The sequence below is a fragment of the Syngnathoides biaculeatus genome, chromosome 6 (assembly GCF_019802595.1).
Source record: "Syngnathoides biaculeatus isolate LvHL_M chromosome 6, ASM1980259v1, whole genome shotgun sequence".
Lineage (NCBI taxonomy): Eukaryota > Metazoa > Chordata > Actinopteri > Syngnathiformes > Syngnathidae > Syngnathoides > Syngnathoides biaculeatus.
In genome coordinates, this window is record NC_084645.1 from 28,445,707 (window position 1) to 28,458,728 (window position 13,022).

Genomic DNA, 13,022 nt, shown 5'->3' on the forward strand with positions numbered 1-13,022 from the left:
TTCTCAGCCATCTGAAATCTGTTCATATTTTCCTGCCGCTGTCCTCGACTTGACTTTTGGAAAGGCATATTTTTCCAGAACATTTGTGTTGAACTTTTCAGCGAGTGCTTCTCGGCTGTGTGGGAAAGTTATTTTAAGAACTGCAACTTTGTCTGGGCCAAATAAAATGTTGACGTTTCGCTGGTTAGTCGGCACAAGTATTTGTAGCCGTGCGGCGTCAAACGCTGACGTTGACAAATGTGTCACGTCCGTCTTCACACCTTCACACCGTCGTTGGATTTCATTCACGGCAGCTGGCGAAATCATCTACTGTCAAAATATTACATACGTACAGTATGTATTTTTTAGATACCTCCCCTCTATTGACTGATTTTGTTTTCGCTTTTTTTTTAACTCGCAAAAATTTGAGATGAATGCTGTGCGGTAGCATTGAACGCAACTCACCTCAGAAAAAAGGGTTAGCTAGCAGCATTATTTGTCTTGAGGATGCTCGTGGAAAAGTACAGAGAAGGTCAGAAGGTGCGACATTGTGTCTGTTGTAGACCTAGAGAAAGCCTATGACAGGGTACCAAGAGAGGAACTGTGGTACTGCATACGCAAGTCCGGTGTGGGGGAGAAATATGTCAGAATAGTACAGGACATGTACGAGGGCAGCAGAACAGCGGTGAGATATGCCGTAGGTGTGTCAGAAGAATTTAAGGTGGTGGTGGTGGGAATGCATCAGGGATCCGCTCTGAGCCCCTTCGTGTTTGCGGTGGTAATGGATAGGCTGACAGATGAGGTTAGACTGGATTCCCCTTGGACCATGAAACAGAATATATGGGCATGAATGTGAGGGGCGGAGGGGAAAGAGTGAAGCTCCAGGGAGAAGAGATGGCGAGGGTGGATGACTTCAAATACTTGGGGTCACAGTACAAAGCAATGGAGAATGTTGTAAGGAAGTGAAGAAAAGGGTCCAAGCGGGGCGGAACAGCTGGCGGAAGGTGTCTGGTGTGTTATGTGACAGAAGAGTCTCCGCTAGGATGAAGGGTAAAGTTTACAAAACAGTGGTGAGGCCGGCCGTGATGTACGGATTAGAGACGGTGGCTCTGAAGACACAACAGGAAGCAGAACTGGAGGTAGCTGAAATGAAGATGTTGAGGTTCTTGTTGGATAGGATTAGAGATGAGCTCATTAGAGGGACAGCCAAAGTTGGATGTTTTGGAGACAAGGCTCGAGAGAGCAGACGTGGATGGTTTGGACATGTCCAGAGGTGAGAGAGTGACTGTATTGGCGGAAGGGTGCTGAGGATGGAGCTGCCAGGCAAAAGAGCGAGAGGAAGACCAAAGAAAAGGTTGATGGATGTTGTGAGGGAGGACATGAGGGCAGTGGGTGTTGGAGAGGAACATGCACGAGATAGGCTTAGATGGAAAAAGATGACACGCTGTGGCGACCCCTAACGGGACAAGGCGAAAGGAAAAGAAAATGGCGCAGCAATAGCTAGCAGTAATAGCTAGCAGCAATAGCGTCAATTCGTCATTAAAGATGATTTGAGCTGATGATTGGCACTTCCACGTAAACACTTCATACTAAACATAAATTTAAGACGATTACCGGTAATTGTTGTGTATTTAAAACAATCACATGCCTTTTATTTGAGTTTTGGCCGTTTAGCTTAACGCTAACAAACAATGCAAAATCCCGTAGACAGCTTGTATCGAATAGTATAGGTGTCGCGGGGTTGTCACGCGGCAAGCGACGGAAAAACAAACACAAACACAAAATGTAGACAGACGATATTTCTAAACAGTACTCATAATAAATACATACAATACATCCCTTATTCTTAATATTACTGCAGGCTACTGAGTCAGTTGTGAATCTATTTCTCAAGTGTCTATGAGTGTGGTTATACCGGTTCGAGGGAAAGCAGCACCAAAAGGACGAGCACGATTGTTTTTTGTTTTTACATCCTATTGAACAATGCCATGAATGTTTGCTTTTAATGAGTACAATTGGGAGAGAAGTATGATTTGCGATTTATGATTTTGCACCACTGTGTTTACATTTATTTGACATCCATAAATCTTTGTGCTTGTTTCAGAATTGCCGTCGTCCAGCAATAAAAGCTCAGAGTGCGACGCGTCCACAGGCTGCCAAACACGTACGTTTTTCTTTTCTTTTCTTTTCTTTTCAGTCTCTTCCGTTCTTCCCACGTCGAGACGGCGTCTACGAGCGCGTTTGAAGCGCGAGCGCGATTGCCAGCGCGGAGCCGTGAAACGAGTCCAGCTGGTCTGCTCGACAGATCTTTTGGGAACATTTTGGTCCCGTCCGCACCGCTTTTGAAATTCCTCCCCCGTGATGGATTTATTGTCCCGGAGCCTCGCGACTCACCGTGGCCCGCTACCATTTTGTAACCTTTTAAGCTGTCATGTGAAATAAGATGAAAATGAAACGGGATGAATCATACTTATGTAAAAAGTCATCAGCTGAGCGAGACGGAACAATTACGCTCCGTTGCGTGTAAAAATGTCACAGGAACTGATTTACAGGTCAGGGGGACGGTTTCACGCGTAAATGATCATAAGGATCATGTTTGCGAGATTAAAACTCAAGTGGGTGTTTTTTTTGGACCAGCAAAATAACAAAATTTTGGGGTGTTTTTTTTTTTTTTGTCATTTTATATAAACATACTGGCAAACTGAAAACAATAAAACTTGAAAGTTCTTATGAAGAAGAGTTATATGACATGAGACCACGAGGTTAGCTCCAAACCGATTTGTCCCCAAGTGGCCTCGAAACTTTTGTTTTTCTAATACTGGAAGCCGGGTTGATGGTTTCAAAGTGAAGTTTCGAGTCCAGTTTTGGTTATTAGAGTCGTGCTTTAGGGTGAGGGTCAGTTTCAAAGGATGGTTTCAAATATGGGCAGCGCGGTGGATCAGCTTGTAAAGCGTTCTGAGGACCCGGGTTCAATCCTTGACCCGCTTGTGTGGGACTTTGCATGTTCTCCCCGTGCCTACGTGGCTTTTCTCTGGGCACTCCGGTTTCCTCCCACATCCCAAAAACGTGCGACATTAATTGGACACTCTAAATTGCCCGTAGGTGTGATTGTGAGTGCGGCTGTTTGTCTCCATGTGCCCTGCGATTGGCTGGCGACCAGTTCAGGGTGTACTCTGCCTCCTGCCCGTCGACAGCTGGGATAGGCTTCAGCACTCCTGTGACCCTTGTGAGGCTAAGCGGCAAAGAAAATGGATGGATGGATGGATTAATTGAACACCCTAAATATCCCCAAGGTGTGATTGTGAGTGAAGCTGCTTGTCTTGATGTGCCCTGCGATTGGCCGGCAACCAGTTCAGGTTGTACCCCGCCTCCTGCCCGCTGACAGCTGGGATAGGCTCCAGCACTCCCCGTGACCCTTGTGTGGCTAAGCGACAAAAGAAAATGGATGGATGGAAATTACGATTTCAAGCCTGGTTTCAAATTGCGTTTTATGCCAGGGTGTCTAAGTTTTGTCTTTGAATTTGAATGTCGGGTTTTGGCCCAGGATCGTCTTTTCAAAATGTGGTTTCAAGCCTGGGTTTGGGTTTCAAACAAGACTGAAGCAATGAAATTAGGATTTCAAGTATGGTTATGACATATGAATGTGAAATATACATAAAGAGATGCTTGTTCCAGATTTGGCAACAAGCTCAGTTCCGTCTGCGTTCCGACTTTGTTGCTGATGTTTGCGCTTTGCTTTGTTTTTGCTGACGTGGTTGTCATTGTTTGTGTAGTGCTCATGGATGGAGTCGTTTATGTCGTGTATCGTGTTTTTGCCGCCGTTGATGTTGATTTTTTTTTTTTGTCCAAGTTGCCGCCGTTTTGATCGTTTTGACGTTTTTTGGCACAGATCATGGAGCGCGTCTGCTTCCGGAGGTTGTGGAGCGAAGTCTCTTGTCTTTACTCTTTATTCCGTTCCTGGCTCTCATCCTGCTGCTCGTATGGAAGGTGAGTCACGTTTGTCCTTTATTTTTTCCTTCTTTTAGTTTAATTAATGGCGGCACGGTGGCGCAGCCGGTAAAGCATTGGCCTCACAGTTCTGAGGTCCCGGATTCAATCCCGCCCCCCGCCTGTGCGGAGTTTGGATGTTCTCCCCGTGCCTACGTGGGTATTCTTTGGGCACTCCGGTTTCCTCCCACATCCCAAAAACATCCAACATTAATCGGACACTCTAAATTGCACACAGGTGTGATTGTGAGTGCGGCTGTTTGTCTCGATGTCTAACCCTACGACCAGTTCAGGGTGTACGCTGACAGCTGGGATCGGCTCCAGCGCTCCCGTGACCCTTGTGAGGGTAAGCGGCAAAGAAAATGGGTGGATGGATTAATTGGACACTCTAAATTGCCCCCTGGTTTGATTGTGAGTGCGGCTGCTTGTCTCGATGTGCCTTCCGATTGGCTGGCTGGCTACCAGTTCAGGGTGTGTCCCGGCTCGTGCCCGTTGACAGCTGGGATAGGCTCCAGCAGTCCCCGCGACACTAATGAGGATAAGCAGCTAAGAAAATGGAAGGATTGAAAATGAATTAGGAGCCAATGGCTTCCCCGGAATTTACCGCGGCGGAGATCGCGCTGAAGTTTGGGTGACGATTTCCCGTCCTGCCGTCCAGCAGCTCAGGTCGCGACGGAGCAGCCAAGATTTTCCGCAAACTCGCGGGGAAGGCGTCCTCTTCGCGGGAACAGAAGGGAGCGCGCCCCCGCTAGAGGCCCAAATCACAGAAAAGTACGTTTTGACCGTTTCTGTTTTTTGTTCTCGTTTGTTGAGAAAAACCCAATCCTGACTCTTTTTTTCCCATCGCGTCTGACGCTCTTCTTCTTCTTTTTTTCCCCGTTTTGTTTTGTTTCCCTCGACCCAGAAACAAGCTGACCGTGATCGAAACTGTGTAATGAAGCCAACAACCGCTTGAGTCGGTAAGACATTTTTATCGCCCTCCGTTTGCACCATTTGCTCACATTTGGGTCAGCAATGCGCAGTTCCAAGTCGGGAGGGTGACCATCATTTTGTTATAATTTCATTTCTAACTGGAATTTCAAATTGCACATCGTCTCGTTTTAACCAGGAGAACTTTTCAGACATTTACACTTGTCGGATTTTCATCTGTGCATCTGTTTAGAAATATTAGAAGTATTAGAACTTTATGGTCATGCTGTTTGAAGGAGATTTATGGGCATTTTCTTTGAATAAGCGCACATTTTTGATCAATTTTCATTTGTCTCTTTAAAAACTCGCGTCACTTAGCGCTGGCGTGTTTTAACATCTGCAACTTCTGGAAGATTTACGATGTTTTTATTTATTTTATTTTCGGGATTAATAGTCACAAGGAGTTTACGGTATTTTTCTGACGACATTTTGAAAACGACTGAGATTTACGGCCATCTTTTTTTGAACCGAAATTTTTTCCAAGATAATCTTATTTGAACCAGCGCAAGTTTTGCGGTCGTCTTGTGTTAACCCTTTCAATTTTTTGGGAGGACAGGGAGTCCTCGGTCAGCGACTGAGATCCGTTCCTACAGTAGCGACTTCACTAAAATTTCGACTTAAGTCGGATTCCACCGTGAAAATCTGAATTTAGATCAAAATACTTTGTAAAAAAAAAAAAAAAAACAAATACATTGAAATAAATAAGATGATGTACTTAGCATGACTGCTGAGAGGTGGATGGAGAAGAAGAAGGGGAACCTGGTCCTCAATCAAAGAACCTGGTTTTTGCGATCATTGTATCCGACATCGGAACGGAACCCTTCACGTGCGCGAAAATACGGGGTTTGTCTTTAACAATTGTCACCACGGTTGACCGACTGAACCCTCGGTGGTGTTGGCGTCTCTCCTTTCTCCAATCTTTTTATGATCTTGAGCTTCGTTTCCATGTTTATGGATTTTCTTTTGGCCGCAGAAGCGTTGCTAAAAGACACAGCTTTCTTCTTCGGGGCGATAATGTCGAAAAAAGGAGGGCGAAAACTGCGAAAATACTCCCGGCGCACAAACACGGACAAGCATTAGCCAGACAAAATGGCGGACAGGGGACAAGCGTTGTGAAGTCGAAATGGCTTTGGTCGAGACCGTCTTAACTCGAAGAGTCCTTTATAGTTACAGGTACCACGACAGGGACGACAACAAAGAATTATGTGAGAGAGAAAAAAAACAAATAATAAAATGAGGATAAACGTGTGGTGCTCATCACTGGTGCTTGGGCGAGGAAGTCTGTTCAAGAATTTTTTGAGGAGCGTTCACGTATTTTTAATACGATGCAGCTCGCAAGCTGACAACAAAATGTTTTTTAGCCTAGCAAGCGACCGCTAACACTCGTGGTTGTACATAAATACACCGGCGTTCTGTTGAATCGTGTATTACTTAAAAGTATTACTAACAGACACGGCTTTCTTCTTTGGGGCGATAACGTCGAAAAAAGGAGGGCGAAAAATGCGAAGATACTCCCGGCGCAAAAACACGGACAAGCGTGAGCCAGACAAAATGGCGGACGGGGGACGGGCGTTGTTTCGGGTCGCGACCGTCTTAGCCTGAGGACTCCCTGTATTTCTTGTCATCTTAATTGAACTTTTCGGGGCTTCGTGTTCGGTTTTTTTTCACCCTGCACAATTTTTGAGGGATTTACAGTCATCTTTTTTAGAATCAGTGTGACTTTCCAGGAATTTAGGCCAGCCGTTTTTTTTCTTAACTGTAGAATTTTTATGGGATTTATAGCAATTTCCTTTGACCCAGCGCAACTTTTATGCAAAGTATTTCAGTAACCTTTAATGGATTCATGCAAAATTCATTTTAACTTGCACACCTTTGAGATGATTTACAGTGTATTTAATTGAAATTATACCATTTTTGAGGGACTGGTGTTCATTGTATTTTCACATCTTTTATCTGATTCGAGATTTTTTTTTTAACTGCGGAATTTTTATGGGATTTCTAGCAATTTTCTTTGATCCAGCGCAACATTTATGCAATGTTTCTCAGTAACCTTTAATGGATTCATACAAAATTCATTTTAACCTGCACACCTTTGGTGATGTTTTACGGCATATTTAATTGATCCTGTACAATTTTTGAGGGATTGTTCATTTTCTTGACACTTCTTTTATCTGATTTAAGATTTTTTTTTTAAGTCAAAAGTGACACTTTTATATGGTTTACGGTAGTTTTATGGGATTTGTGTCTCATTTTAACGTGCAGATTTTTTAAAAGATTTTAGTATCGTCTTCCACCTGCGGGATTTACAGTCATCTATTTTTAGAATCAGTGTGACTTTCCAGGAATTTAGGCCAGCCGTTTTTTTTTCTGAACTGTGGAATTTTTATGGGATTTCTAGCAATTTTCTTTGATCCAGCGCAACATTTATGCAATGTTTCTCAGTAACCTTTAATGGATTCATGCAAAATTCCTTTTAACTTGCACACCTTTGAGATGATTTACGGCGTATTTAATTGAAATGATACAATTTTTGAGGGACACATGTTCATTTTATTTCCACATCTTTGATCTGATTCAAGATTTTTTTTTTAAACTGCAGAATTTTTGTGGGATTTCTAGCAATTTCCTTTGATCCAGCGCAACTTTTATGCAAAGTATTTCAGTAACCTTTAATGGATTCATGCAAAATTCATTTTAACCTGCACACCTTTGGTGATGTTTTATGGTGTATTTAATTGAAATTATAAAATTTTTGAGGGACTGATGTTCATTTTATTTACACATCTTTTATCTGATTGAAGATTTTTTTTTTAAGTGCACAGTGACACTTTTATATAGTTTATGGTAGTTTTATGGGATTTTAACATGCAGAATTTATTTAGAATTTGGGGTGATTTATTCTTGTTGCATTATCTCTAATGATAATATTTGTGTGTGTGACTTTCCAGGTGATGAAAATGACATTCCATAGAGAAAAACAAAAGAAACAAAGACTGCTCTCTCTCTCTTCGATGGGCACCAACTACGACCACCGTATCCCCCCACGACCACCACCGACCTTTCTACTGTACCGATACGCTTTCCCCTTTTCGCTTTAAGCCTTTGTTCGTTGATTGAGGAGCGAGAAAGCAACAAGGATGTTCTCGTTTAGAAATCCGCGTCCCCACCCAATATTTCTTCTTCCTGCACTTTCTGGCCTTGTCATAAACTTCAAGCAAAAGGATGAAAACGCCAGATTGTAACCACGTCAACGGCACCCCCCCGTCCCCCCAGTTCCCCCAGTTCCCTCCACTCACTGGATGTCCTCCCTTCTTCCCTTCAAGATCATCATCTCTATTTTGGTCCCCCTTTGTGGGTCTTGTATGATCTATATTTATTTATTGCCACACATTCCGCCGAGGAGCTACGCGGGACTGTCGGGTTAAGGCGCGGGTCGGGGAAAAAAAAAAAAATCACATGACACAGGGAAACGGAATACTTTGGCGTACGGTGGAACCTTCAAAACACTTTTGCAAGTGCAAATATGGTATCATAAAATGAACGCGTTGAACACTTTTGGCTTTTCATAACAGCTGGTAAGTCCCCTGTAGAGTGAAAATAAATGTCAGGTTCTCCGTCTTTTGCACGTTTGCACCAATTATCTTCAGTATCATCTATTTTGAAAATTAATTTTACAGGCTCTTTAAGTCATATCATAGCATAAAAAAAGACGTTAACTTCATTTTATAGTTTAAAGCAATGCCTGTAGGAGAAAAAAAATGTAAATAATCTTTACTGCGTCTAACTGTTGAAACAATATGCGGTGTGACGATAAAGGAACGAGGCTACAGAAGGCAGTTGTAGCGCGAGCGTGGATGCTAGCGCGCTTTTGGCTTCGTTATTGTCGCTGCGCAATCTGCTGTCTTGCTGCTTCTGGACGAGGCGTCGCTAACCTGTTATATTCTTCTTCGGTCCTTTGACGCTCGCTCGCTCGCTAGCTGGACTTGGAATGCCGCTTTGGAGGTTCCACTGTATTCAAACGCAAGCTAAGCTGATATGCTAACTATGAAATAAAGGGGTCAGGAACACTCGTTCGCGCCTTTAGCCTAGCATTAGCCGAATGATGTACATGGTTGAAACAAAAAAAAAAAACACACAAAACACCCTCCTTTTTTCTTTTTTTTTCCCTATTTTTTGATAAAATGTTGCCTTTGAGTCACAAGTAAACGGTCTGACTCCCGTCAAAGCCGAAAAGCTACGTCAATTATCGTAGCGGCAGAGGAGGCTAACCGTATAAAACGTCGACTCTGGGAGGCTGCCGTGGGGCGAACGAACAGCAGACGTCTTCATCCTTCCAGCCATCCATTTGCTTCCACTTCCCCTGGTGCGCCCAAAACGAACGGCGCTCAGAAAAACTCACAAAACACGAGTCGGCGTTTCGGATTTACGCGCACACGGTACAGAACGCAACGTTTTGGAGGCGATTTATGGCCTCAAAATTGTAATTCGTGTAAGAGGATGGAAACATATTGCAGTTTATTCAAAATTTCATTTTTTTTTTTATCCAGAATTTGTTAAATGATTTTAATTTAAAGGTGGTTCATGGAAACGACATTTAAAAAGTTCACCTGACAATGGCCTAGACATTAAATATTAATTTCTCTCCCAAATTTTGATTCAAAATGCTAAAAGAAATATGTTAAATAAATGTAAAAAGAAAAACAAACACATTAACATATATATTAAATGTACGTTGGGTGGCAACCAGCTGAGGGTGTACCCCGCCTCCTGCCCCATGACAGCTGGGATTGGCTCCAGCACTCCCCGCGACCCTTGTGAGGATAAGCGGCTCAGAAAATGGTAAAAAAAAAAATTATATATATACTAATTACTGAAATTGTAAAAAAAAAAAAAAAAAAGGAATTGGGAAAATTGTCCATGATGGTGTCAGGTATTCTCAAAATGTTACAAACACATTACATACATATATATATTTATTGTATATTGTATTTACTGGTCTCATTGAACTCATGTAAATAAATATGAAATAAAAGTTTAATTAAAAAAAAATATGTTGACATTTCATCAAATTTAACTTAAATCATCCATGATCAGGTACTGACTCATTGGCCGTACGATGGCCCAACTGGTTAGAGCGACAGCCTCACAGTTCTGAGGACCGGGGTTCAAATCCCGGCTCCGCCCTTGTGGAGTTTGCACATTCTCCCCATGCCTGGGTGGGTTTTCTCCGGGCACACCGGTTTCCTCCCACACCCCAAAAACATGCTAACAGGCTAACTGAAGACTCTAAATTGCCGCCAGGTGTGAATGTCAATGTTTATTCACACGTGCCCTGCGACTGGCCGGCGACCAGTTCAGGGTGTGCCCTGCCTCTCGCCCAAAAGATAGCTGGGATAGGCTTCAGACTGCCCTCGACCTTCGTGAGGACAAGCGCTTGGAAAAATGGATGGATGGATGGATTATATTTCATGTTCAATCAGAATTTCGAAAAGTTTTGAAATCATGAGTCAAAGTCGGTCATCAAAAGATGAAACAGTTATGACTCATCTACCGTAATTCCTGGCCTACAGAGCGCACCTCATTATAAGCTTCGGCACGCTAGCGCAAAACTCTTTCTGTGTACCGAAGCTTATAACCAGGTGCGCTAACGCCAGCACGGCGCTGACGCTAACGCCGTGCTAACTCTACCACACTAGCGTTAAACTCTTTCTGTGTACCGAGGCTTATAACCAGGTGCGCTAACGCCAGCACGGCGCTGACGCTAGCGCCGTGCTAACTCTACCACACTAGCGTTAAACTCTTTCTGTGTACCGAGGCTTCTAACCAGGTGCGCTAACGCCAGCGCAGCATCACCGCATTAACCGCAGGCTTGAAAGCGTGTGAAAAAAAGTCACAGCTTGTAGGCCGGAAATTACAGTACTTTTGACTTGAATTCAAAATCAAATGGATGCATTTTCAATTATAAATCAAATTATTTTTCACAAATAATCACAATTGAAATCAAAATAGAAACAGGCACTGTCAAAGGAGGGTTGAGGCTTCTTTGGATTTAAGGAACATCGCTATTATGCATCTCTCATCAAAAATTTTTCATTCCCATGACAACAGAATCCTCAATCATCACCAAATGGATCAAGTTCTCTTTGTGTTTCTGTCCACATGTAGCCGTGTCACTTTTGTTTGATTGGACGGACGCTTAACATGCTCTGAACTCGCGTTTCCTGCTTCAAATGATTGTTATGACCCACCCCTGTTAAATTTTTTTTTTCTGCAGCAATTATGTTTACAGGCTAATTTATATTTCAGCATAAAAGGGCCAAGAACTTCACAAAATGTATATTTAAGCACTGATAAGAATTAAATGATCTAGAAATCAATTTGACGCGCAACATATGCATGAGGGGTGGAGGGGGGGGGGGTCACCACAAACAAAGCCATCAGAATTTTTAAGAAAATTCCTTGAATTTCAAACTTTAACAATGGACCGTTCCGACTGGCGATCTTCAGCTCTCCCCCCCTTAGCTACAGTTGCCATGCCCCACAATCTTCCAAAATGGCAACTGAACATAACAGGTTTGAACTGGATTCTCTATCGTGTATATAATATCGGGGTATGTTTTTTTTCCCAAATGCGTCAGGGTTGTCCCAGAGAGTTCTACAGAGAGGTCTCAACTATTTCACGCAAGGATACGTACACGGAATTAAGATTTTGGACGGAGCGTGACGCAATGTCAGAGTTACAGTCAAACGTTGCCGATCAACGCAAAAACGTTTGATGCCTCACAAACTTTTGTTATTATTTACTATTGTTCACATATAGTTTTACGTGCGCTCTTCCGCGGACCTTAATCCATCGTAGACACTTCGTCAGATGTGTTTTAGGCTTTGAAAAATGAATCAACCGGGCCTCTTGTAAGGTAGCAGGATATCTTTCATCAGAATTGCGCATCTGAGGACCATTTTCTTTGTGACATTAACTTTTCCAAGCGCCCGCTACTGACAACCAGCATTGCTTGTGGGACAACATGGCGGCAGGGGCGTGTCAAGCCAGGGATTAAGACAATGCGGCTATCCGATTGGCTATTATTGTACGAGTGATTGACAGCTCGGAAAGGTCCATTGGCCAATTTGACCCACAGCAATTTTGTTGTTTTACATTTTGTACCTTTTTGACGAATTTTTGTGAACAAGTGAACAAGTTGCATCCTTTTTTTTGGTCACATTCAAAACATACGTTCATTAACCTTATAACTGGACCATAGTACCAGCGACATACAGTATGCATGTTAAACCAGCATAACACATTTCATCCTTTTTTTTTTTTTTCTTTTTTTTATATTTTGCCCGGAGTTGTATACGTCACTAAGGGTCATTTTGATCCGAAGCTTAACGGGAGCATTAATGAATAATCGGTTCTACAGAAATGTTATCGTTGTCAATTAATGGATTTCTTGCTCACCTTTGCAATGTGTTCACAAACTATTTAGCGCATTTGTGATGATCTTAGCATCGGAGCTCGTTCATCCTGGAGTGTTCTGACCACAGATGCGACTGCTACAGTTCCCTGGTTCCCCCCCCCCCCCCCCCCTCGTCGCGACCGACCTCACCTTCCCCCTACACGTTGACTTTTTTTTTTTTTTTTTTTTTGACGAAAGCTGTGAATGAATGAAAAAGTAGCGGCGCGTTCTTTTGGAGAACTTTTGCTTGCTTGCAGAATTCTGTTGTTCCTACTGGTCCTGAATGCTTTTTTTTTTTTTTTTAAATCTCAAATATCAAATCAAAACAGATTAAGAATAAATCTGAAAAAGCCAATATTAATATTCATTTATCTATTCATTCCCTTACCGGTTATCCTCACTAGGGATTGCAGGTGCCCTATCCTATCCCTGACTCTGTGGGGGGGGGGGGGTAAGAAGCCACGTACGCCGTGAACCGGTGGCCCGCCCGTGGCAGACCATGTACAGTACTCTACATAGAATAAAGTGTGCCGTTCACGCTCGCATCCACACCTAGTGACAGTTTAGTTTAGTCTTCAATTAAGCAACCGTTCACGTTTTGGAATGTGGGAGGAAACCGGAGGACTGGGA

General features: G+C 43.0%; 1 protein-coding gene across 2 annotated transcripts in view; it reads left to right on the forward strand.

The window, feature by feature from the left end:
- Positions 1-12,542, forward strand: part of kitlga (kit ligand a) — a 55,594-nt gene extending 43,052 nt beyond the window's left edge. The window contains exons 6-10 of one of the 2 annotated variants that reach the window (XM_061823154.1): positions 2,084-2,143; positions 3,869-3,966; positions 4,625-4,737; positions 4,871-4,925; positions 7,884-12,542. In XM_061823154.1, the coding sequence (XP_061679138.1) occupies positions 2,084-2,143; positions 3,869-3,966; positions 4,625-4,737; positions 4,871-4,901 (302 nt within the window). In that variant the 3' untranslated portion in view covers positions 4,902-4,925; positions 7,884-12,542. The remainder of the gene's footprint in view (positions 1-2,083; positions 2,144-3,868; positions 3,967-4,624; positions 4,738-4,870; positions 4,926-7,883) is intronic. The other variant, XM_061823155.1, reaches the window with a different exon arrangement.
- Positions 12,543-13,022: the final 480 nt, after the last annotated feature.